Source organism: Xiphias gladius, chromosome 19 (assembly GCF_016859285.1).
Source record: "Xiphias gladius isolate SHS-SW01 ecotype Sanya breed wild chromosome 19, ASM1685928v1, whole genome shotgun sequence".
In the NCBI taxonomy this organism is placed as follows: Eukaryota; Metazoa; Chordata; class Actinopteri; order Istiophoriformes; family Xiphiidae; genus Xiphias; species Xiphias gladius.
The window spans coordinates 2,776,313-2,803,844 of NC_053418.1; the positions used below are offsets into that span (position 1 = coordinate 2,776,313).

The 27,532-nt window shown below is 43.6% G+C and overlaps 1 protein-coding gene across 1 annotated transcript in view; it reads right to left on the reverse strand.

The window, feature by feature from the left end:
* Positions 1 to 1,113: 1,113 nt before the first annotated feature.
* The window catches only part of antxr2a (ANTXR cell adhesion molecule 2a), a 78,680-nt gene continuing 52,261 nt past the window's right edge, over positions 1,114 to 27,532 (reverse strand). Inside the window, exon 17 of the mRNA XM_040155567.1 lies at positions 1,114 to 3,274. Coding sequence (XP_040011501.1) covers positions 3,236 to 3,274 — 39 coding nt within the window. The 3' untranslated portion in view covers positions 1,114 to 3,235. The remainder of the gene's footprint in view (positions 3,275 to 27,532) is intronic.

Consider the following 27,532-nt stretch of genomic DNA (forward strand, 5'->3'; position numbering starts at 1 on the left):
GAAGACACGCACACACACACACACACACACACACACACACACACACACACACACACACACACACACACCTCAGCTGGCATCTTGTCACAGCATGCAAATGTGGATAAAGCAGAAGGTGTATGAGTGCATATTTTTTCTAAATACAAGACCTCATTTTTGGGGCGTTGAAAACCTTGGAGGGATTCTCTATGTGTGTGTGTGTGTGTGTGTGTGTGTGTGTGTGTGTTGCCTCCGGTTACTGACTTCACAGGGGGAGAGGCTGCACACTGTCCGCTCCTCTGTCCACACACACACACACACACACACACACACACACACTGTATAATCACGTTCCCTGTCGGGCCCTATAAATCTGTAAGGGCCCAATTAAAGATCGCCATCAGCATGTCCACCCCTACCAGCACACACACACACACACACACACACACACACACACACACACACACACACACACACACACACACACACGTGTTAAAACGAGAGAAAAAAAACAAAAAACAAAAACACTTCACTTTTCATTGAATGTATATTTGACACAACAGAGTGCAGTGTAAAACAGTAACATGAATCTTTTAAAAACAGTGTAAAAACTCATACAAAAAGCTTGAATACAGATGTTTTTTGTATTTTGGTTGCAACTCACACACATATGTGCAGCTTGTGTGACTTGAACCTGGTGTTAAAGGTGCTACGTGAATATAAAAAGAATTAAAAACTGTACATTCTTAAAGATAATAAAACGATAACTTACAGATTTGCAACGTAAAGGAGCTGATGGTAATGTACTGAGCAGGGAGTAGTGCATGCAAATCAAATTAAAGCTCTGACGGTGAAGCTGTGAAGATATATCAACAATTGTGAAAACAACTTTTTTGAACTAAAGTTGTATTTAAACCGTTTAAAGTTGAAAAAGATAAAATAAAAAATAAGCTCGGCCGAAGCGAATAAATGGCTCAAAATAAAAAATGTCAACATATTTTTTTTCCACTTTTGTAGTTTAAATGACATTCAAACAACTTCGTTTAACAAGTGCAGAAAAATAAAAAGACTTATCTTCATCAAAGGCATGAATTTACAAAAAGCTACCAAGAAATTCAGAAGTGATCTTTTTTATTTTATTTTATCTACGACAATGATTCGTGTTGGAGAACGAATACCAGGGTCTGTGAGGATGTGTGGGGAGGACACAGAGGGGGCATGTGACGTTTTATCAGCGGGGCGACTCGTGTTGTGACTGCTGCGTAAATATCTCATTAGTTCGGGTTAATAACATTCATGTGCTCCTGGTTGTGACCCACAGACGACAAGATCTAAACGCCAAAAATTCCTCCGACCGCCGTGCGTCCAGAAAGAGGCTGATGAGCCTATTAAACATCAGCCTGCAAAATTATGCAAGAGGCTAAAAGTGTTTAAGACGGACATAAATACCGGCGCAACCCCCCGGGGATTCGATCTGGAATTATTTCTGTCCCTCCGATCGGGAGGAAGAGGAAACAAAGGAATAATTAGACCGGCGTGTTGCGTGCCGCCCGCCTCGCCCGCGCTCATGCCCACCGAATGTGAGACGCTCACCCATTCCCCCTCAAACTTGATGGTTGTTGAACTTATTTTTAGTGTCATTTGATAAGCTTCCCTGCTTGCACAGAGACATCCCACTGACCCAGCCACTGGTCATTGTCTATACCGCTTCCCGTCAAAGCCGGCGCGCTTTGTCAGGTTTCGACTCGAATATCCATTTTGCATCTGAAGTACGGTATCCGAAGTGACTGGATCATTCGAGCCTTTTTCTTCAGCTGCTGCCCCCTTTCCTCCCCCACAGTGTTCCCGCTCACACTAACATCATTTGGGATTGGCGTCATGACGGCGCGCTTGAGAAATCCGCAATATATATAAATATATATTCCCTGCTTTTTGGGGTGAGGGAGTCGGGGGTTAAGCGGGGGACGACATAATTTCTGGAAATGAACAATACTTATCCGTCCATCGCATCCGTTGCTTTGGGTTTGCGTTTTGGACGCGGTGCAGCGTCAGCGCGGCGCGGTGTCCTCTTTTTTTCCTGAGAATAACGCGGTAATAGGTCATTCAATGTCAAAAGGCATAAAAAAGAGACAGCCAAGTCTTCACAGGCTGCTGCTTGCTGTTGCCTTTAATTATTTTAATTAAACTTTGATATTCTGGCGCCGAGAGAACTAGTGAGTTGTGACGCAGCTGGGGAGCCCTCAGAGGATTGAGACAGTGGGCAGCGGAGTGTTGGAGGCAGCTGTATCTATATCTTAAAAGTCTTAACCGATAGGCCTGTTTATGGGCAGTGATGCGCTACGCCTTGCTGAGCAGAGAGCAGACTGTGCTGAAAACAGGGGCAAAAAACACCAAGCGCCATGTCAAGGTCTTCAAGGCATCAATCCCTCAAACCTAGCTGGAGACGGTCCTGGTCAGGAGGCTGTCCTGCGGTCGAATAACGCTCTATTAATTTCCTCGTCCCGAGTGCATAATGAAAGGAAGGTGTCTCAAAAAAAAAAAAAAAAATTTACAAAACTAAAGGGCAAAGTCTTGATGCCTTCCAATACCTTGGGGCATCCTGTCTACAATTTGTCATGCGTGTGCACTTCTCAGTGTTAAAATGACAAGATAAGCCAGTCAAAGGGCAGCCGCCAGGCATCCAGCACTGCTGAAGTTGGAGAGGATCCGCGATGAGACATTGCCAAAAGGCAACGGACTTCTGCACTTGTGAGGCCCGATGGGATTATTCCGACTTCCACGCCAAAGGCAAACAGCCCCTTTTCTCTATGGGTTTTTTTTTTTTTTTTTTTTTTTTAGATGGCTTCCGTCTGTGTCCATGAAATTTGTTTTTTCACAGAAGGCACAATATGGTCAGAATATGTTAAGCTTTTGGTGCGCACGAAAAGCTAACCGAGTCCGAGCGCTGAGTTCTGGGGCGCTCTGTGCTTCTGCTTTTACTTTCCTCGTTAAAAAAAAAAGGGATGTGGTATGAAGAAAAAAGCAAATAACTTAATGATTAAGAGTTAATATTAACATTTCAGACTGTGTGCTTCAAAGGTCTGAGAGCAGAGAACCAGAAGGGAAACAATGTGCACGAAGTCATAGTGGTTTTAGCTGCAGGATTACGGATCTTCAAAGAAAAAACAAACCATAAAAAAAAAAACAACCTGAAATTCTTCTCTTGTCCACAGCAATCAGCACATGTTGGTTTTCACCCAGTAGTCCTTCTCCTCTTCTACTGATGCTGCACACGGTTAAAATTAATACACCGACCCTGAAAATGAGGGAGAGGAGAAAGAGAGAGTATTAAAACTTTCACGGTTAAAATCCACCTCACATCTCACTGCAGTTGTTGGGGATTGATTTTTTTGATATTTTCTAATATTTACTAACAGCATTTTAAAGTATTTCCTTTTAATCTAATGGACATCATTTTTTCAGTAACCATTATTTTATATTTGACTCCTCAATCAGATTATTTCTATCAAAATAATAAAAATTAAAAAAAAAAAAAAAAAGGCCATAATAAAGTTAAAATAAAAATAAAAGTAAAAAACTGAAAAAACTGAAGGAGGTAAGATTCACTGAATGTAGCATAAATGTAAAACACACACAAAACCAACTTTTCACAGATAAATTCATGGACACATTTTATCACAAAGTGAACGAATCCTACATTCAGCTGAAAATTTTGTCTCAGCCGAACAAAGCATCAACTGGTGAACCCGCAGCGGCGTTTCTGTTCCCTCCCGACCTTCCTGAGAATACCACCGAAAAAAAAAAAAAATTCCAACAAAAACCAAAACCCCCCATCTCAGTGAAGTCTCCCTGCGCACGGTCTCACCCGGCGTGTATTTGCCTGTGTGTTCGGGTGTGGAGGCGGCTGCCTGAGCCTCTCAGTACAGCAGCAGCCTGTTCGCCAACACTAGGCCGACTGGCACCAAGAGGGAGCTCTCGCACAGCGAATCCCCAGCAGCCAGCCGGGCCTCCAACCCCACAGTCACACACCGCTCTGCCTCTCTCCACCTCCTCATCTCTCTCTCTCTGTCTTTGTCAGCGTGTTTATATGTGCTTACTGTGACCTCTACTTCTTAGAACATCGTAAAAGGTAGTTAGTTCTCAATTTTTCAGGGAGCGGAGAGCGGTTTCAGTGCAGCCACTCCGGATCGGAGGACGGTGCCCTGCACAAGAGCAACGGCAGGAGTATTCCTGCAGGGTGGGTTCGCCCAAATCACAACAGAGAGACAACCACATTTTCTTACTTGCGTATAGTCATATCTATCCATGCAGATGACTAATGCGATGAAGGTCAACAGAATTTAACTGAAAATTGCTCAACAGCTAAATGTATTTACCACAATGCCTCTGCTATTACCAGGACACTTTCTTGGGTAGAAAGTAAGTCGTCAAACCTTTGTAACCACAATTTGGAAAATGACATGGCGTTTGGTTGCGATGTGGGTGAACTGATCCTTTAATGAGCAACACAAACATCCTTTGAGGTCCGAGGAAAAGCCACACGACCGTGGGCAGAAACTCCGAAACAGCAGCCGCCGACCGGCTTTGAACTCAGGACCTTGTGGCCGTGAGCCGACGGTGTGGATTTCGGAGTTTCGGCGCAGGGTGAAAGATTAAAGGCACTAGGTAAAGTTGGCGATGTGGAGGCATAACAGAAGTTCTCACTGGCGTTTTGCACGTGCGCGTGACAAACACCTCAAACAGATTTGCTGTGGCAGCACTCTGCCAGGACACGGGGAAGGATGACGACCCGCAGTGGTGCATCCTTGTGTCCTAAAGTGATTCAATCCAAAGTCCCAGCGAAACTGAAACGCACAACTCTAAATGAGTTGATTTCCACAGCAGAACACGTAGGAAACCATGCGCTGTCGTCACTTAGCCCGTCCTCTCACCGTGTCACCAACGTGATCTGACCAAGAAAAGGTCCCTTCAAGCTGCAGTGTCATATCACACAGGCAGGCTGGAGAGAAATCTGATCACCGACCAGCTGCACGTACAGAAAAATAAGGGTAAACTGCGCAAATCCAGCACGTGCAGATATGTTTTCCGATTTCCTGCCTGAACCTGATTTCTCCCAATAACCCGGCCTTTGTCTCTCCTCTCTGGCTCTCTGGGTTTTCACATTGCTTAGTTCCTGTTGTCCAGGCTTGATCTCTAGAGACCCACCGTCTCTGGACAAGTGTGGACAGTAACGATGCAGACCTTGATGCGATAAAAGGTATGTTTTCTGTCCTGCCTCCCCCGGCACAAAAACGCCGTCACAACATGTATGTTCTGCTGTTGCTTTATCATCACATCCCAGGGTTTGTTTGCAGAAGCCCTAAACCCTCTTACTGTGCATATACACTTACTGTTTTTACAGCAGTATGTACTGTATTTAAAAGCTGTGCCCCGCTCTTGGTCAACTATTCCACTACAGTATTCAGTTGTTGTGGTCTTGGTGCACTGGGAGATTTTTAATTTATTGGTCTTCTTGTGTTTTTTGGCGGGAAGTGAGTTTTCTGACAATAGTTGGAAAGTGCTACTGGAAAATAACAGTCACAGTTCTTGAGTCACAACAATATTCACAAGTACTGCTGCTTTTAAGCTCCTTCTGCATGTCTACATCCATCTGCAGAGGGAAAAGCTGATTTCCTATGATTGTTAGTTGATTAAAAATGTCTTTGATTGATCACAGTCTAAGCTGCATTAGTGTTGTTGGGAAAAACTGAAATTCGGACTTAAATTAAATTTCAGATGCGTGACAAGAAATTAGTGAGTGAAAAGTTTTAAATTAGCACCGAAGTTGATTTGAAAAGATCTGATCCACGTGCTGAACTCAGCGTGCGTTAAAATGCGCACATATTTGAGCTGCACTTGTTCCTGGGAAAACAAAAGCACATCCTTGCACATACAAGCCTCTCGCAACCCGGGCGGCAGCTTCCTGCGGAGGTATCGTGGAGAGAGATGGCCTGGTGAACGCAGAACCCGGCAGCCGGCTCCTCCGGTGCAGAAGCTCTTACAGTATCTGCACCACAGTCTGGCTCGAGAGCTCAAGTGTGCATGGACCGACTGCGACAAGGGCTTTAGACAAGCTGGAGAATCTTCCCTTTCTCATTATTTGGCAGGGCTGGCGGGTGTTTGGTGGAGGGGCGGGGGCCCTCGCTCCGTCTCTGCACGGTAAGCCCCCCGACGTGTACCCTCTGCAACTAATCTCGCACAGTCAACAAATAAGGCACATCAGATGCTGTTTTGGCCACGGCCATCGGAGCGGCTAAGTTCAGTGGATTTTATGGGTTTTACGGCGCGGGGGCTCGGTGAGGGAAGGAGTGCTCTCTGCAGCGGCAGAACGGCAGGCAAAAGCAGGGGGATCTGGTGCGAGGGCGAAGCAGGTGCAGCACAATACGGTCAAACCCATTCCAGCTCCCCCGTTCCCGGACGAGCGAGGCCTGACTTGGCAGGGAGCGCTGCCTTGTAACTGGGCCATGTTGGAGAGACGGAGGCCCACCTGTGCCACCCGGAGCGGCAGAACAATGGTCTGAATATGTCAGCATGGACCGTCAGTGAAATCTCATCAGACAAACGGGAGCATGACTGCAGATAGACGGGTGGATGAGTCAGGTGGTGAGACGGGGAGGTGAAGAGACAAGAGGAGGGGGCGAGGCGGGGGGGGGGTCAGAGGGAGGCATCGACTTGCTGACAAACCTGAGAGATCCGGCACGCAACTCAAACATTTAGGGTTGCAGCTGTATTGGTCTGTTGATTATTTTAATGATTCACAGTTCAGTCTAAACGCCCATTGCAAGTTCCAAGGTCCCAAGTTATTGTCTCCCAATTGCTTATTTTGTCCAAACAACGGAACCCAGAACGTTCCGGTTCTTACTGATGTAGGATGGAAAAAAGTCGCAATTCATCAAAACGAGATGGAACCTACAAATACTTGGCTTTTTTTAAAAAAATTGGATGAGGTCAAGAACAATGAAATCAGTTATTTAAATTGTTGATTAATTTTCCGTTCATCAACTGATCATTTCAGCAGTAAGTACGAAGAAATCACAACGAAACAGAGCTAAAATGGTGCCAAGCAGGATTCCTGCTCTGTTCACTCCAAATCCGGCTTTGCTTTTTGAAAAAGGAAGCACATTCACTGTGAACCGAAGGACTCCTGGTCTGAGATCCTGAAACAGTCCTTCTGTGACCCAGCACTGCATGTCGTTGAACACTTTCGCTCTCTGAGAATCGCGACTTAAGGTCGTGTTTTCGGGGCCTCGCTGTGCGTTGACAGGAGCTACAGACGTCCACATTTGCCCAGTCCTTCAGACAACATGTTTGTCGCTTGGACTGCTGGCTTCTGACTTGAGTCAGAGCTCCAGATGTGAAGTGGAGACTGTCTTGTCTGTGTGTGTGTGTGTGTGTTCGACTTTGATTATCATCTCTCGATCCATTTCGTGTGCTTTTTCTTACTATGACACACTGCAAGGTAAACCAAGACTGTACTAAATAATGACTGCAGTCTTTAAAATACTGTTTGCAGACTGGGAAAACTGCCTTTGTAAAAACTAATTACAATTGGGATTGGGTGGGATTTTAAAGCCTGTAACAAAATAAATTGAACATCTGGTTACACTCTAATACACTCTATTTTTTATATTCTGCATAACATTTTGGGTAGGGGACATTGTCCTCGCTCTTTGTCTAATGTCCAAAAAGTGGGATGTTTAAGTCGTGTAGGTCCACTCTCCTATGTCCTAACTTCAAATTAGGGCTTGGGAAAAGATCGCTTGAGTCAACAAAGCTGGAAAACTTGTGTAAACCTTTCAAAAAGATGTCATACAACCACAGCGTAGGCTGGCTAGCCTAGTTGCTTTCATTCTGTTTGTGCACACTGCAAATCTATTTCAAATTCACCAGTGCTCTTACAGCTGGTCGCACCTGTTTAAAAGTCACATCTGCAAACAGTCGTTCAGTTAACCAAGAAATTACCTAAAGGGCACAATGACCCTGCTATTGACATGGATATGCCTGAACGTGAAACGTGAAGCATTTTAAAATGTCTGCTCTCACATCTTCAGAGTACACGAAAAGCTTGGAAACGCCTCCATCAGATCCAAAGAAACCTCAAGGGAACTTTAGTCATGTTTTGTGTGCAGGTACTGCTCCTTCTCAGGGGTTTTAGTACAGCGGCTCCCTGGTGGATGGTTCCCAAACTGTCACGTCACCTCAACATCATAACATCAACACGTTTATAAAAACCTGTGGGTCATTTTGTTGGCCGACAGGATCTGATCCAGAGTCCGTGAGTCAAGCCCTGGAAGCCACACTCGTGTGTTTTAATGTCCATATATTCTTGACTTTCCTTCACTAATTTATCAAATAATCTAGCAAATGTCTCATGTATAAATGAAACAACACAACAGTTTAAAATTAGGTTGCCATGTGTTTGTCTCTTCACGACACCTGCTCAGAGCAAGTCTGAATCTCCACAACAATTTTTGGGAGACAAATTGCAGAAAACAAACACAGCTGATGATGAGTTAGCTCTCCTCCAAATGTTTGTATTGGCTTATCATATTAATCGATTGTATAGTTTGCCACATTTACAATATCAAAGACATAAAAAAGATGCATGAAAGAAGCATCCATTTAGGTTACAGAACGAATCTCCCATCTGGACTGTAGTGCGAAGACACTTGCGAGCATGAGAGTTGTAATCCAGTTGCAAGATGCTTATTTTGCAGTGATAAGCTACAGGCTTTGAAAGATTTTATCACCAGAACAAAGACTTTTTCCACATTACAGCTTTGCAGCTATTCAGTAGCTTAGTTAATCTAGGCTTTAGTTAATCCAACGGCAACAGGACGACTGCAACATTAATCGCATTTTTCCAAAACTTGTCTGTTGTTCTGACAAAACGTTAAAGAGCTGAACAGCAAATTCACACCGCAAAGTATCCATACACTGGTGTACACGTCCAGTTTTGTACTACAGTAACCACAGGCTGTTCCCTCTCTACTTTAACAGGTTTGAAAAAGTTTTGTTCTTTAACTTTTTTTTTTAAAAATGTTCTGGAATTCTTGTCTCAGTTTCACAACTAGCAGGCACTCAGGGAGCATATGCCTCTGTCAGCCCTCTTGCACACGTTTTTACAATACTGTGAACGTTTAGACTGTGCTTATAATCAGCATCTGGATCTCAAAACTGCACCAAAGTGTACGCGTATAGTGATAGATAATCATGGGATACCTATGCCAGATTTTTTTTTAAATCAAGTAAGTGTAGTTTGCTTATAAAGGGGGTAGAAAAAAATGTTCAAAAATGAGCTGGATCTCACAGTTTTTAGAAACCCTTACAAAAAAAAAAAAAGTTTAGCCCACGGCCAAACTTAACTCCAGTTATCAGCTGAAGCCATAAACCAACCTTTTTAGGCAAAGTTTAGCCAAACTGTTCTGGAAAATTTGTGACACTGGATTTTTACAGTTTTATAAAAAAAGAGTCTGAGTTTTACCCAAGCCGGTTTATCTAATTGGTGCATCACTTGATGGGCTGCTACAGTATTTTCTACTGCATCAACTTCAGAACTGTTCTCGGCACTAAAAGGTAAAAACTGCGGGATGAACACACACAGTCCTTTTGCACTTCTCTCCATTCCCAACAGCAAAGCAGTGAACTCTTTAGTGTTCAACCTTGAAGAACACACAGTCCTCGACACGGATCCCAAATCTCAGGTATGTTTTTGACTCTGGACAAATTAATCATATCATCCCTCACGCTCTCCCCGTATACAAAATCTGTCTGTCTCTCAAATGTATACACTATCGATTAAAGGCAGAAATGCCCAAACGGTGCCATTTATGGCTTTTTGTCAGTGATCATTTCGAGCTGGAACTCATTCTAGACTACATGGTAATTACTGTATGGCGGTTTTAACTTTAAACCCTTAGACAGAGTTTTACTAGTCCAGGGTTTAATCTAAACTGTTACTTCAAAATCTGGTTTAATCATTTAAAAAGAAGGATGTACCCTAATTTCAGTTTAACCTGATCCACGTTGGTGCAATCCACCAAAGTACCGTAAGTACCCTAAGTGTTAGAAATCAGACCCAGACAAAAAAAAAGTGTTAACTGTTCCTTTACACAGTCCTCCTCTCCGGTGGAGGCACCAGACTCTGAGAAGTTAAAAAAAACAAAAACAAAAACAACTCCACACGGCGTCATCCTCCCCTTCGAGCCCCTGCCCGTCGAGCCTCAGCCACCAGACATGTGTTCTGTTTTACTCTGCGTCCTCTGCCACATATTGAACAAATTAAAAGTTCAAGTTGGACGAAGAAGCACAGCTGCACGGGGACAGAGGAGAGAGCCAGAGTGTGAGCAATCCACCCTCCACGAGGCTGCTGGCCCTCTTCTCACAGCCCCTCGTCCACACACAAGCGCACAAAAACACACACACACACACACACACACACACACACACACACACACACACACACACTGCCCACATATCACTGCCATCTGGCCTGCTGGGAAATCAGAGCCACCTGAGACTCGGCCAAATACATGATGCTTGCTGACAACTCGGGCATTTCTTCTCATTGTAAAGAGATGAATAAAGATTATACAGGCACATAAGGAACATGGGAGGACAACATTTAAAAGAACAGTTACTCCTCCCACCGCTGCAGAGTTTAGCAGATATCCTCGAAGATGATGGAAAAGAAGTGACGTCGTCTTTGAGCTGAAATGCGTCTCCTGTTCCAAAATAGAAAAACTCTCTCCATAAATACACTAAATATCTACATTATAAACGCGTCCACATTTATATATGCACAAGGCAACACGGCTAGGTAACATTTCCAACTTTGAACCTCATTACAAGGTCAAAACTATGTGGGCAGCTGAACGTTACAACCATGTAATGATTTCTGACATTCCAATGCTGCTGTCACCGCCTCCGTTCTCCTGGGAAGGCCGTGTTTCTCGGTCTGCGTTCCCCGGTCATCCCGAAGGTGTTGGACGGGGTTGACGTCAGGGTTCTGTGCAGACCAGTCACGTTCTTCCACTCAAAAACTGGGGAAAACCATTTTCTTTACGGAGCTGGCTTTGTGCACGGGGTAATTTTTCATGTGGATGCAGGAAAGGGACGAACAAAAACCTTTGCCACAGAGTTGGGAGAAAACCATCGTCTGGAATGTCGTCGTATACTCAAGCGTCGAGAGCATCTCGCATTAATTGTTTTCCTTCATTGAAACCAAGGCACCTTGTGCAAACGAGGAAAAACAGCCCGGACCAAAAGGACACAAAACTTAGTTTCCACTTACTTCCTGCCTTATCTAACGGGTTGTCTACAGTTGTTAGTGCTGTCCAGACCAAAACTACATAAAACTGTACACATAACATTTGGACATATAATATGTTTTATGATACTTTACTGTGCTTTGTACAATGTCTTCTCTCTCAACGGGACTCTAGATACTGCTGCTGCAATGCCACAATGATGGCGGAATGGGAAATGATACGTCGACATAAATTTACGTAAATAAAACTAACATGGCTTGCGCAAAAGTCTACTTATATAAAAGTAAGAGGTGAAAGGAGTCAAGTCATCAAACTTCCCAAGATTCCTGTATTCCAATTCCCTCGGAAAATGTAAAGTAATAAAATCAATTAAATGATCATTTCAATCAGGTCATATCTGGTCAGTTACAGTAAAAGGTAAACAAGACTAAGGAGGTCAACCCGGGATCCAGTGCCGGGATCCAGTGCCAACTCTCAGTACTTGAGTTTAAACCAGTTCCACAGATATAGTCAGTCAGTTTGATGCTCGGCCCTACGTGTGGTTAAAAGTTTAACTAGACTTTGGTGAACAACTTCGAAGAGGAGCCTTCCATCCAGTTCCAGCATGGTCTTTCTAATAAAGTGGACACTGACTCCTATACCGTCGACTGTGCACTGCAGCTGCCTTTCATCAGTCAGAGTTGTTGTCATGCTGTGCCCAGGTCTGTGTAATACTAATGTATGTTAGCGCTGATTCAGACACAGCAGCGACAAATAGCAATAACGAAGCTTCGCCATCGAGATTTATGATGATAAAAAAATCCAACCTCCGGCACCGTACTTTCATCTGACGCCCTTCAAACCGCAACACTGCCTCCAATGGCGAGCCTCAATGTGAATAAAGCGGCGGATGATGGGCAACCAGACTGTGACGGCTACTTGACTGACCCTGGGAGCAGTGAGGGGGTGAGCGACAGCTTGCGGTAAAAAGTTAAGCTAGCAGGCAGCAGCATATGGTCTGCAGACTGTCAGAGAATCACTGGCTCCTATTTTCTGCAGACAGGAGAGTCTTTTTACCGAGTGGAGAAAAAGAGAAGCCGATGGTGACGATAAAAGGTCAGCGTTTTCGGTCCAAACCACCATGCATGTGTCAGCATTTCTGCTTTTTGGTATTTTTAATTTTCCACTGCCCTTTGGAAACAATGCTGATCACACTTGAGTCCACGTAACATTATGCTCCGGTTTTCAGGCAAGGAAAACTGCAGGACATTAGATGTCGAGATATCAGATCTTCATCTACAGCAAAGGTCATGATTAAGATAGTCGGATACTGCTCTGTTTCCTGTTTACTTATACAGTTTGACAACCAATACCTGTCCACTCACGCAGCCCGTCATTGTGCATAACACTGCCAGCTAAATGTCTCAAATGTAAACCACGAAACAGCTTTTGACACTGTATCAGCTGTCTGTTGTTAAAGGGATAAGTGGTATCTCCTGAAGCTTGAAGATGGACGCCACCGTACTGTAGGTGCAGCTGTTTCCTGCCTGGGCCTCCTGCTTGCTTCCACCCCCCACCCCTCTGTGGTTTTGTCGGGGTAAGTGCACATCATTGGCAGCTAAAAGCTCTGGGCACCGTCCCTCTGGTTGTTCCAGAGAAATGCCAATCGTTTTGGCGTCAACGGGGCCCTCACAGACGGTGCAGGAAGGCACAGATGGCACTAATGGACGCGCAGAATCCAACCGAGGGACCGGGACAGAGCCACGCCGGAGTGCTGTCCAAATAACTGTAGTGTGAATGTACTGTATGGCCAACGCGCCGCTCTGCTCTAGCGGGGCCGATGCCACGGCAATGCGGCATAAAGAATTTAAAATGATAAAATAATCATAAGAGCAGGAGATCGTGGGAGGATCGGCGTGGAGCGGTGCCAGGAGGATCAGACAGAGGAGAGATTGTTCTTGGGCTGATATGCGATGAAGTGATTTAGACAGGCCTCCTCCAAGTCAACCCACTCCAGTCAGACAACTGGGTTTACAGCTAATGAACTAAGATACTCAATCTGCCAAAGGAAGAGCCACTTCATAGACCGCACCTTCTCCCGGTACAATGATACTTCTGTACGACGTGCAAGCCAGCCGATAGCCTGTTCTATGACCTGCGAGGTGATAGACTTACATTGAGAGTTTTTTTTTGTTTTTTTTATCACCTAAATCTTCCCTCCATTTCTCAAGTGATGCCCACATGCTGCGGATTTTAACATTTGTTGTGAAATGCATTCACAAAAACACTCCTGTGTCCACCGGTCTCTTTTTAGTTCGTAGTGCTAAGCAGATGCTTGTAGGAAGAACTAGTCACAGCTTTTGGTGGTGCTAAGAGGCCACTGAAAACCTGTTTGGAGCTCCATGTTCTTTTAATAAAAGTTTAGATACTTCTAAAGGGTCATGACACCTTAAGTCTGAGCCTTTTTCAGCCTTCTGCGTGGTTTCTAAAAACGTAAGCGGCGTTCAGAGCTGAGCGGAAAAAGCAGATAGGTGGGCAGATTGGAATCCAAAAAAAATCATAGCGTGACATTTTAAAATTCTGTAAACAACCAAAACAGCATTATATAGATAAAAGTTTCTCAGGCGCCAGCCGGCAACAGGAAGTATAGGAATCTGCAATGTCTGCAATGTAGCGGCGAAATTCATCATAAAACTGCCTCGAACGCTTAAAGATTACACACGGAAGATACTCAGTTGAAGCGCACTCCGGGTGAAAACATGCAAACAGCGTGCAAGCAGCAGAACCCCCGGTCCACCAAGTCCACCAAGTCCACCAAGTCCACCAAAAAAAAAAAAAAAAAGTTCTGCAGTGGACACACAGATGTTCAGTTTCCCAAAACAACAAGGACAAGGACTCGAAGCAACAACAACAACAACAAAAAAAAAAAAAAATTAAAAAAATTAAAAAGGGGGCCATTTTTGAATTTTTCTGCCGGATGCCACAGTGCATCAGCGTCCACAAAGAGCCAGTGGGCTCATCTGTACTTTTAAATTAGGCGTCATCGCCACAGCCGTCCTCCCAGAGACGAGAGGAGAGACGCCACAAACACTCAGAGCTGCACCAAAACCATAAGCTCACATCGCGTCTCCAGGTCGCGGCCCCATCAACAAGCATCTTACGTTGCTTAAACAAAGTATGTGTGATATCTGCCTGTCAATACGTCACCATGAAATCCGTTTCTCTGTTTTATGCTGAGAGGAATGAAGCTCGCTGTTGCCCACGCCTCAGGGTTTTCAGTTACTCAAAGTACGCAGCACCACTGATGATTAAAATATGGATTAACGGCATCCGCGAAGCTGGGGAGGATTTCAGTGTTCTGCTCAAGGAGACCGCAGCGAACCTAAAATAGTGCAAAATGCGCCCCGTGGCAAACAATTTAATTTCTGACCACAATAAAAGACGTGCAGTGGGAAGGAAGACAAAAGGAAGAAGGAAGAAAGACAACAAAAAAAGAGAAAGAAAAGAAACTTCAGGCCAAAACTGGCACGTGCTCAGAAGTCACCTGTCACACTGGTTTTTTGTTCATTGTGCACATCGTCAACATCTTATTAAACTGTGATGCGGCGAACATGGCTGTCTGTGTCATTATCTGCGTGAATCAACTGGTGCAGCTTGAGAGTTTAGGTGCGAAGAGCAGGTCACGCGCAAGCTCGACCTTGTTACGAGAGCAGGTAACATGGAACTAATAGCTATTCTGAGATCAATCCATGAATCTCACCGCTGCAGGACTGATTCCTTCTGAAATGTGCATTAAGGTAAACGTGCGTTCATTTCTGTTGCATATTGAAACGTCAGCTTTTCACCCCTGGGGGGGTTCTATCAACAGCAACGTAGGTTTAAAAACATACGGAGGGGAGAAAAATTCATCAAGTAGAGAAAAACGAAATTTATAAGCAAGTAGAGTTGGTGACGCGTGTCTCCAGAGAGTTTGACCATTGCAGGGTTTTTATTTGTTTTCTGATCTCACAACGAACTTATGTCTGAGGACTCAACAATCCAGTTCAACTTTCTGCTTTCAAAGCCAATTTCTGATGTGACAAAACCAGTATGATTCTTCAGTAAAATGGAGCCCCCGGTTTGGCTCATCACTGCAACCAGGATGTAATTAGAATTTACATAATTAATACAGTGTTCTGTAACAGGACCTTTTATGTCAGGGGCTTCTGTCTACACCTTCTGACAACCAGTGTGATTTTTGTATTCTTTTCTAGTTTAAGTGTTAAAGGAAAAGCAGTTTCTTTCCAGACATAAATATGCTTAATGTCCATTTGGGCTAAACTTTGTTGCCTTAAATGAATCAGTCGATATTTTAAAAACACGGATGATTCAATCTTCACAAAACCTCTTTGTAAACAAAGGTCTTAAGATGACTCATTACCAGCAATGTGCTTTACTCTGATGCCAGTCGTGTTTCTGTCAGAGTAAGCAGATATATTTTCAAGTGCTGAAGATCTCATTTTGGGAAAAAGCTGGCCTCAATTTTTGGAGGGTGTCCCGTCAATGTGTGTAAATGTGTGTGTGTGTGTGTGTGTGTGGGTGTGTGTTACTACTCCTGTTCCCTGCATGGTTCCCCCTCTGCCCCCCTCCACCAGCGGCATGCCGGACAGGGATCACATGCGATCTGCTCCGAGCGGAGATGCAGGCCATGCGACGGGGAAGGGCCAATAATTGGAGTGAGCTGTCAAGACGGGGCGGTGTGTTTTCATGTGTGTGTGTGTGTTGTGCACGTGCCAGGGCGGTTCCTCTTCTGCAGGGTGGCACACATTAAAGCCCCCGATGAGACTAATGCAGGAGGAGATGGTTTTGGCATCGCGCCCGGCTGAGAGGTGAAAGGAAAGGCCGGTCTGGGTCGACCCTGACCTGAACTGAATGTGGAGGAAATACATGAAAGAAAAAAGAAAGGAGATAAAAAGGCAGATGATAAGGTTGATTTGTATGTGTTTCTCTTTCATGTGTGGAGCTCTGGACTCTTAAGTGTTCAAGTTTGATTTTCAATGAATATTCATATTTTTTCTAGTGATTCTGTAAAAAAAACAAAACAAAACAAACAAACAAAAAAAATTACATACTACCTGTGAAAATATGTCATCTTAAAATTTACACAATTTCTTAAAGATTCTTAAGATATTAAGTGTTTGACCCAAAAATGAGATCTCCATCATCTAAAAAAAAAAAAAAGCACAAAGTTTATAAAAGTTAAAAACTATTAACTCCATGTTGTTGTTGCTGTATATTCCAAAGGTGTTCTGCTTATTTAGCAGAGCTCACAGTTGATTTACGCTACAGGTTCCGGGTTCATAATTCACAACCAAAATCTGTCTTCGCGCTCAAAGTTAAATCTGATTTTACAGCAAAAACCCCAGCTTTAAATCTCGACTGGAGAAAAGTTGTTATTTACGAGGCTGTAAACCAACCGGCTGGAAATACGAGCGAGCGGTGGAGGCCTGCCACGGCGGGTGGAAAAGCGTGGCGATAAAGCATCTTGTTAGCTCTACTGAGGAAAATATGCTTATCAAGCCGCATGTTAATACGGGCAGTAAATAATGTGATCATCGGCCGCCGATGCTGGAAAAGGAGCCTGAAGCTATGCTGACTACAGGGAGGCGTTTATGTTTTGTTTTTGTTTTTTTAAAACATGGGCTACAAGATGTGAGAACTGGGCTAATGTGACCTGAGCATGGTAGACACGAGCTCTCACATACACTGGGTGGACCAACAACAGGCGTTTTACCAAGCACATCTGTGCGCAGACTCATAAAACCTGCAACACAGCTGTGTAAAAGCAGCATACGTGAATTAAAAATCAATGTAACATGATAAATCAACGAGTTTTTACTGGATGTCTGCTGCTGCATTATAATGTACAATTCAGGTTTCATGCTGTTTTCAGGTAAAGTGAACCTTGCGCAGTTGAATTAGCTTAAGTTCAGCTGTGGGACACATTTAGGATATATGCATGTTAGGGAGGGGCAATAATCAAATTAACTGTGTATCATCCTTCAGCAGAATCACATCAAAATGATACGATCTTCCCCTGTTATTGTTCCACAAATATATGTTATCCAAATTAATGATTGGGAAGAAGATGTACTGTAAAACTAGTTAGTTAGTATAATTATTTAGGTTTTTTGTTTTAAACACAGAGACACAGTTTGGTCTCATGTGACGCATGACTCTTTGTAAACACACGTTTCCTTGATTCAACAAGGTTATTTATGCCCCAAGAGAGCATCCTAGTGTGACTACCCACCCATGTTGACATGATGCATGAGATAAAGTAAACCTGCAGGAAACCCGGTGAGAACTATTTTCATTAAAAATTATTTAGTTTGCTTGTTTTTTCAAGTATGAGCACATGTACTGAACTCTGAAACTGTAATCCATGTATTTTTGACCACTGGGAGACAGAAAGACTCCAAAACGAACTCACAGACACACGAACCTGATACGTCACTTCCTTCTTAAGTTGTTATGGCTAACACGTCAGACAATAATTGCCTATTTAGACATCCAGAAGTCCATCATTCACTCTCCTTTTACCCCTGGTTTGTTCTTGTGGGAAACGTATCTGGCTCTTCGGCTGCTGGACGATCCCCTACGTCCACCAGCTAGTCTCTTACTTTTGTCGGTTCGCCGTTTGGTGCTTGGTTAGTGAGCGCCCGAGGAACTCAACCATACAGTCAAGGCGCAGCTGCAGAAACAAAACATCAAGGTGGAAGCAGCTGAATTCTCGCTGAGCTGCTGTCGGTGGCAGTTGGGCACTTCGAGCGGCTGTTACAGACTATCAAAGGAAGTGAATTTGGCCCGATTCCCCGATCTCTTCGACCACGTGTGCCTACTGGCATCGGATCAAATTCTCCCCGAAACATCTCCGTCCCATCGTTTCCATCACTCTACCTTCCCCTGAGCTTTCATAAAGTCACAACACGTAACACAAAGAATGACAGAATGGAAAGAATGGAAAAAAAAACAACACACGAACAGACTGGACTCGCTTCAGTTTTGATTAAAAATAACCCCACTTGTTCTCTTCTATCACCAGTAAGGCTCTTTTACTCATCGTTTCCTGCTCAGCATGTCTGCTACCCTGACACACTAACCCCCCATGTTCTCAGCTTATGGAGCCTTTCTCAATTCAGCTGCTGAGTCACCTTACTGCCTCTGAGCTGAGAGCGGGCCCATGACCTTTTATCATGTCATCAACTCTTAAATTCCGGAGGCACGGGCGCCAACGACGACACGAAGGTGATCAACAGGTCGAATACGGCAAGTAAACACACCGTGGGGAAAAGATCATCTTTCCTTGTTGGCACCTGGAAAAGTGTCTCAGACGTGCATCTGAAGTCACATCACTCGTCCATACCCTGTTCAAATGCATCCAGCATGCAGGAACACCCCGGGTGACAGATATGACCCTGCATGAGTGCAGGGAACTTTTCCTTTATAAGACCTCAGGAGCTGTACCTACAATCTTTCTTTCCATCTCTGCATGTCTCCTTTCCAACCACCATCTAACATCATCTCACAACATTTGTCCAATTATATGAATATTTACAGTTGTTGCAATGGAAAGGTAAACAGATAGAGTGTGTTAGACAGGATTTTGTAGACCCTCTTTCTGGAAACCTCCACAGGAATTCAGGAACATCTGCATTTTGTAGGAACAAACTTCTAGTTTTGGTTCCTGTGCGAAAATTTACATCCAAAATCAAGGGGTCACATTTTCATCTGTAATTGGTCTTATTTCCCTCATCTTTATGGTTACTCTCGCACTCCCCGCTTCCACTGTAGAGATTCTGGGAAACCAGGACTCGCACAAAACAGCGTTGTTCTGGGCCAACCGGCACGAGCGTCCTACAGCTTTCCAAATAAACGTTTCAAACGTTTGAGTCTGACTGAAAGTAAACACAGAATGAAGCCGCTAGGAACAGCTGTTATGGCTAACTTAAATGGATCTACATCCAGGAAAACTTGCCAGCTGACCTAATCACCCCATGGGGAGAGACTTCACATTCTTTTTATTCGTAAATGTTTTTTTTTTTTTTTCCCCTCACACAGCATTTTAAGTTGTAGAGCGGGCCTCTGTCTTCTGTCAATTTTGGGGAGGTGAAATAATAGTCTCCAGGAGGACATTGTTGATAAGTGCTGCAAAATAATTCCTCGTAGCCACAATGCTGGAATGAGTATGATCCGTGGAGGCATCTATTTTGTCAAGACTTGATTCTACAGCAAAAGGTTTTCTGCTCAGAGGGGCTGGTTCCCGAGGTGCGCTGTCTTTTGGGATGGTCCTCTTGCCTTTCTGCCCGTTTGTTTTAGCTCCTCGTCTGTTTACGGTGTTTCGGATAAATACACCACAGTGAAGAGTCGTCTTCATGATAGTCTACGGCAAAATTTGCCGTTGTATTTTTTTTTTTTGGTTTCCTCAGAAGACACCGTAACAGCAGTGAAAGTCGGCCTCACACATGTAAACAAACCTGCGTGTGTGGATGAATATGCAGGATGTTAGGGTCGGCCGGCAAGTTGCCCTGGATGTAGATCAGCATAATGACCATTCCAGGAGGCTAATTTCTCAGTTTATTTTCGGACAGACTCTGAGACAAGTGTTTGAAATGATTCATGCAAAAAAGGTGTCTTAAATGTAAAAAATCCTGCCCCGAACCTCAACACTGGAGGTGGCGAGTGCAGAGTTAGCGCGACCCATAGAGCCACAACAGCCACATTTATGGGGAAAACGGCAAAGTTGAAACAAACCGGAATGATCCTTTAACTTCCCCCAAGCCCGCTGTTCATGCTTTGAGACAAAACTGCGTTGACTTATGCTCCATTCAAAATCTGGGAGCGTATCTTTAACAAAGCCACAGGGCGCCATACTTAGCAGAGGTCTTGCGCTAAACCTGAACTAGTCCAGATAGAAACAACTTGTGTGTGCCTCTGCGGTACATCTGCTTTTTTAAGGGGCCGCCCTAATGGGCCGCACTGCAGTCCTTAGTCAACACTCTGGCTGAGGTTGCGGAAAAAACGACTGAACTTGAGTCAACTCTGGTTGACCTGGAGGTTGGTAGAAGAATGGGGGTGGGGGCCTCCATTTGCAGCGTGATGAATTGTCGCACAGCATGCTCAAACCTTCCCCAAGGCCCAGCAGTGAAATTAGCAAGTTTGGCAGGCCGGCGGTGGCTTCTCGGGCAGTCGCCGAGCGTCGCTTTGCGAGGGGAGGGCGGGCACTGCCTCTTTGTCTCAATGGAGACAAATCTTGGGCGGACTGTTTGTTTGGGGAAGGGGTGTGAAGAGCGCACAAGTCCGTCAAATCAATTAGAGTCTTATGCAGAGACGGCCTGGCTTGGCCTGGGCTGAAGGAGTTTGGCCCAATCTGTTGTGAGCGGCTATGTGAGTCAGAATGTTGCCACAGCCAACAGTCATGACTCGTGTACTCACAACACCAGTGCGAGCGGAGGGAGGAGGGGTGAAAAGCTTGCATATGGCCAGAGCCAGTGTGTCACATTTGGGCTAGAGTTCACATCGGGCTCAGACGCTCACAGCAGCGAACTCATGCGAGGATTGTCGGGCTGCAGCACTGCCGACGTGTTTGAGGGTGAGATTTAACAGCTTAGGACCAGTGGGTAGAAAACTGTACTGCATGTACACTGACGTCCCCCCTGTTTAGGTCCAGCTGCATACATTTATCCTCCATCTCATTCTTAACTAACCCCGCAGATGGTGTTTACGTTCCTCTTACACTGTAAAAGAAATTCAAATGCCTCGGAAGAAAGCGTGGAAAGTCCCCTTTCAAAATAAGTATACTGAGAAAAACTTGGATGAATGTGGGATAAATACATTTCCATTAATTTGCATGGTGAAAAAGGGAGGAGAGGAAGAAATGTAGGTGGTGAACTATCTATCTATCTATCTATATATATATATATATATATATATATATATATATATATATATATATATATATATATATATATACATATATACATATATACATACACATACATATACGGTACATATACACACACACAAGTACTCATAATAATGTAAATACATACATTGTATGCCTGCTACATTATAGGTTATCTAAGGTTGTTTAGGATTTTGCATGCAAAAACCAGCATAAATACAATATGTATTTAGCCTTTTGTACATATCTGCAAAAGGCTAAACATATCTGTACATATCTGCTTTTGAAAAGATTCATACTTTACTCACATTTTTTCACATTCTTTTTCTCTCTGTGGAATCAACAGACTGACAGAATGTCGCACTGCTACGGGGTTAATTACTGCCTTGATTGGGAGGGCGGCTGGCAGTGTGCGGTAAAGCAAAAGGAGGCAACTTTTCAGACGTAGAAATAGTACATGTTACTGTGATTGGCACATGGTGGGGTACGTTCAAAATATTTTCTCTTTCCTACAACCTCCCAGCAGAGCCTGGTAAAAAAAAAAAAAAAAAGATGCACAGGACGCTGTGGAGTTCGTCTCAGTGTGCAGCCAAACTGGGAATGTTTTCTGCTGCTACTAACGCTGGTCGCTACGCATCCCAGTCAGATAAACGTAAACACGGGTCATTTTTGGCACGTCAACAAACCAGCAATGTTGCGGTTTTTCCTTTGTGAGGGCAGTCTTGTTGTGCTTTTCATCAAAACCTATTTCGACAGTCGTTTTAATCACTCGCCGAGCAGAAACGCTAAACACGTGCTGGTTCCAAAATTCAAAAAAAATAGTGATTGATATTTTTTATTACTCTCCCCGATATTTTACAGAGAAAATGATGAATCAATTCATCACAAAAATAAATAAATAAATAGTCAAAGGATTCATTGATAAGGAAAACATGGCTTAGTTGCAGCCTAGGTTTGCTGGCAACGAAAATATTGGGCAAAACTTAAATAAGATGGAACTTTCGTCGGCGTATCTGCCAACATACCAGCTAATGGAGAGGAAAAGGGGAGACCTCCGACGGGGGGGGGGCTGGACAGTGCCAACAATAATGAGACATCTATTTAAAAATATCAGCTAATAACACTGGCCTGCTGATATATCAGTCAGTCTCTAGTTAGCAAGTCAAAATCTCCAAATGTCAGCGTCCACAGGCGAAGAAAGGAGTTTCCGTCACTGCTCTTTTCGAGACTTGAATCCTGCAGAAATACTGATCTCACTGTTTAATTGAGCAGGTTTTTCAGGCTCTGCAGTGGGTCAACACTCGTTTCAACTTCTGCCGCTGCCATCAGCGCAAATCTGAGTGCAATCCGCATTATGTTAATTTATTTGCATATGTTGGAGACTACAGACACTCACAGTTGCCCGAGGCCTCATCTCAAACACTCGGTATTGAGTGTAATTACTCAACAGTGTGGAGCAGCTCCATTCCTCTATTACATGCTATTAAAAAAGGCTATTACCTCTGCTGTTTTCCTAATGGCGAGGTTGGTGGCCACGTAATTTATTACTGCCTGCATACTGCGAGTCTCAAGAGGATGTTTCACCAGGAGGACCCACATATGACGTCACAGTCACCGGCCGAGACCAGGTTTTTCGGGGAGTCCAGCTGTGCTGTCAGGGCGACACGCATGCTAATCGGCGACGCCTCATCCCGTAGTCTTTTATTATGCGCGTCGGGACTGTTTCGATTGAGGGAAAACGCCAGCTATCATGTTTTATGCATTCGCTTTTCAGTTCAATTCCGTCTCTGCCGGAAGATGCAGCCTGACTTGGGCTTCGGCTTTTGTACTTTACAGCGTGAAGGTTTCATGCATTCACTACAGATGCTTGGGCAGTGATCCCGTGCCAGCAGACTAGACTCCGATGACACTGATGTAGCGTCTGGAGGGGATTGCGTTTGGATGCATCTTAATTTCATCTTTATCTAGTTGAAACATTTACGACTAAACGTCCATTTTCTCCTCAATGGGTGAACACAACAGGTGTGTCTCGTGTCCACACGTTTGTCTGTTGTTTTTCGAGTGGAAACAATCACCCCGAAGTCTCTCCGCTCTGTTCCGGCAGAGCACGAACTCACGTGACACCAACAGATCAACGTGCTGACACGGTGAACTTTCCAGAGTCACTGACACCGTAGTAATGCAGCGTCATACCTGGACAGGTTGAGCCGTCCGAGCAGACATTCAACTATTTTTGACGGACGATAAAAAATAATCTCGCAGACAGTTTTTTTGTACTATCTCTCAACATCTTTACCTGTGACTCTTCTAATGTTAAAACAAACCAAACACAGGGATAAATAGGGCAGGGCAACGGATATCAAAATTAATATCACAATTGGGGTTCGGTATCTTTTGAAGTTTGTGAATACAAGTGCCAATACAACACCTGAGTTTCGGTATCATCAGCAAAACACTTTAATACTGATTTCTATTAAATGCTTTGTCAGGTCTGTTTTCCAATTCAAGTCACAACTTTGCCAGTTTTCTATCATTTTATTTCAGTGAAAATAAAAACAAAAATGTGTTTATATTCTTTATATAGAGGTTATATTATGGTATAGGTGTTTTTTTTTCATGTGTTTTGATCTTAGATGTATAACATGTAGCTGCAGGGTTAGTGGAAATCAGCATCAGTAGAAAGAGTACTGCTGAACACTACGACTACGAACCACAAATATACATGTTTAAACAGACAAATGTTTCCATCCCTGTTGGCTCTTCGTCAGGTCGAAACGCGTTTCTTTCCAGAATAAAATGCACAACACTTCTCAATGCATCAGTGTTAAATAAAGAAGCCTGTTTAAATGTATCCTAAAGTGAGAAAAGTTTCCTGATTTAGATCTGGAATTAAAGTTAAACAAGCTTCGGACGAAAAACATTTCCATGCAAAGTGGTTCTTTTGACCAAATACCCAGCTCTAATCACAATATTGGTAAAAATATTTTAAGAATATTAATATAATATTCATAATATGCGCATAATATATGCAGTGATTCAGATTAAACTCTTCCCATGTGAACTTCGATAACTTTTTTTTTTCTCGGGCAAATTTACTTGGAATCGTGGACTTTAATAACTGAACTCAGTAAAATCTGATGACAGAACCGGATATTATTGCTCCGAAAATCAATACATGATAATATTGAATTATCATCCATCCATAGGGATGATCTTACATCATATGAGCAGCAGACAGCAGGACTTTCGGATATACTGTATGAGAAAAAAAAGGACTTATCAGTCTCAGTGCAGGGCAGCAACTCTCACGCACTCGATCTGTCTAATTGACTCAAATATTCTGCCCTGAAATCCCGAAGGCCTGTGGAGCAAACGCTGCGCACACGCACACACACACACACACACACACAAATGCAAATATTAAACCCACACACACACACACACATACACACAGACACACACAGAGGCCCCCTGTCCTCTCCACTTTCTCCTCCCTAGCCCTGGCTTCATTAGCAGTGGTTTGCATCATCCCCGGTGAAAACGTCACATGTCATCAGTGACTCCATTCTTTATCACTTCCTGCGGTATAGACAGTGTAACCTTCAGAAACCTGCTGCCCACAGTTTTACGTCTTAATTAGGAGCACTGTCAGAGGCACCCAGCGCCCCTCGTCCCGATGTGAACGGACAGAGAGCGATGGAGACGGAGAGGGAGTGTGAAAGACGCAGAGGAGGACAAAGTCACACACCGTGGCAGCAGACAAAGGCCGCGAGAGAGAGGGAAGGAAAAGATGTACAGTGGAGGAGAAAGAGAGGCCGGAGCAGGCAGGGAGGGGGGGTGGAGGATTCAGAGGGTGAGGAGACAAGACTGGAAGTTGATGGCCTGCAATAAACCAGATGAGAGAAAGCAGGTGAAGTATTTTGGGAAAAAAGCAAAGTTCGGTCATGATAAAGACACGAAAAAGCTCAGTTGGCTGTGATTTAAAAAAAAAAAAGTACACATCCCATTTCTGCATCTTGTGGTGCAGAAAAAGAAGAACCCACATCTATAGGTAGGACTAGGGATTTTTTGAAACGTTTTCATACTAGGTACTGGCACCAAAAGGACATTTTTTTAAACATTAGTTTGAGTATTTTAGTACAAACCCCTTCTGTTGTCAAATGCTCTAAAAAAAAAAAAAACTTACACATCAGAAAAATCAGTCTAAAACCGCCAGAATTTTGATTTAAATCGGGAACAATCTGATCTGTATTGAAGTTTGCTACCCAGCCACACATGCATATAAAAATATGAGGGGGAAAAATCTTCTGGAACATTTAAAAGCTAAAAACCTCGTCCTGATAAACACACAAAAATGCAGGGGCCAAGTGCTTCAGTTTCCCATGCAGAAGGTCTGGGAACCTCAAGTGGATCCTGAAGTTTGAAAAATTGGTGAAGAAGGCACGGTGAGGTCGAAATCAGTTGGTATTTTAAACCATGATGCCAATCTAGATACAGGCCTTTTTCTGTTTTCCTTACTCCGGTTAACGGCGCCCAGCAGACCTTTTGGCTTCCGTGACCGAAACCAAAATGTTTGAAATAAGGGGCAAAAACATCTGGAGTCCCTTCAAAAAATATTTTCATCTTGGTTTTGTGAAAGACAGCATTCAGTAGGAGCATAGAGAGAGAGAGAGAAAAGGAGGGGGAGGAGGATGACTTTCAGTGAAAGACAGGCAGAAGAGAGTGGAAATTGTGTTGGCTACTTGCTCGGCGAGAAAGAGTGAAAATCCGGCTTAGCGGCGAAAACACTGGAGATGCTTGTGTCCTCAGTTTGGGGACAGCTGACGAGTTAACACTATTAAGACTGCAGAGAACACAGGACTGAATGTGCATCTGTGCTCCCAAACAGTGCGATTGAGCGCCGCTTTCGAGGCATTCACTCTGAGACACAGATACACAGACAGACGGACCGCGGAGAAGCAATGGGACGACGCGGGAACACAGACTCTTTTTGTTTTTTGTTACTACACTTCTATGACAGCTTTATCTTTCTGGGAGTTCATCAGCAAACACAGCTTTAAGATGAATTAAATATGTCGTCTGATGAAAGTTTTCTCATCGCAGTTTGCTCTGGTTTAATTCACCTAATGTAGTGCTGGTTTGTTGATCTCCTATTTCCTCTTTTCCCATGTAATATACGGTATTTTGCCTAAATTTCATCCTAGTTTTGCTCTGTTTCACCTCTGTAACCTATATAAAAAAAAAAATCTCCCCGTTCTCGCGCCCTGCGGTTGTGGCTCCAGCTAACAGTAATATGAATAAAACACCAGAAAACAAACAAACAAAGGAAAATCCCACCGAAGCTGTTCTGGCGAGCTGCTGTACGGCCATGAAAAAGCCCATTACAGCACTTAAGCATTAATTAAATCTGTATCATCATTACTCAGTATAATTGAAGGTGAGACAACCTATCAATTGTAAAAGATCACACTGCCATTAAGGTTAATAAGCTGTTTCATAAACTATTGTCATTAACATCAGATACATCTATTATAATGATAAATGACATATTGATCAAATAGGCGGTAAGATCGTCGTTTTCTTCCGAGGTGGCGTAAAGTGGCGCGGACGAGTCGAGACAAATGAGACGGTGAAACGAGTGACTCACAAAGTCTTGTGAAGATGAATTCTTCATACTGCACTTTACTGTAGGAGAGGCCCAAAAAAAAAATAAGCGTGATGTGGATATTTCATGAGGTGGGACAGAAAAGAGAAACGACAACGACATCTGGAACCCCTTCAAGAATGTTTTCAATTAGCTTCTGTGCCGTTTTGCCAGCTATCGTCACATCTGCATCTTTTCTCTCAATAAATTATGAAACACTGTTATTTATTCATGGGATCCTCAGGCTCCAGTTGTGAGAATGTATGAAGAATTCAACCCCCGGACCGACAGGAGAAAAAAAAAAAAAAAAAAGGCAGCATCCTTAAAGAAGACATCTGTTTGAATCATAAGACAAACAGTGAAGAGTCGCACAGACTGTTTTCAGTAAATAAAACCCCTTCTAACTGATGCATTTCTAACATCTGCACAGGTGTCAGAAATGTCTGATTCCGAGTTCCTTTTCGTCCACAGGACGTCGTAAGAAAAATATTTTGGTACATTTTATTCATTCATTCATACATAGAATCTAGAAATAAAGACGTTCACACCTGCTGCCAGTTTGTGATGAGGAAAAAAAAAAAAAAACAGGTTTGAAGCAAGGTAATCTCGCAGAGGCTCTCTCTTCTCATCTGAGGTCACAAGCAGTAAAAAATTAATTAGTGTCGGACGCAAATTAAA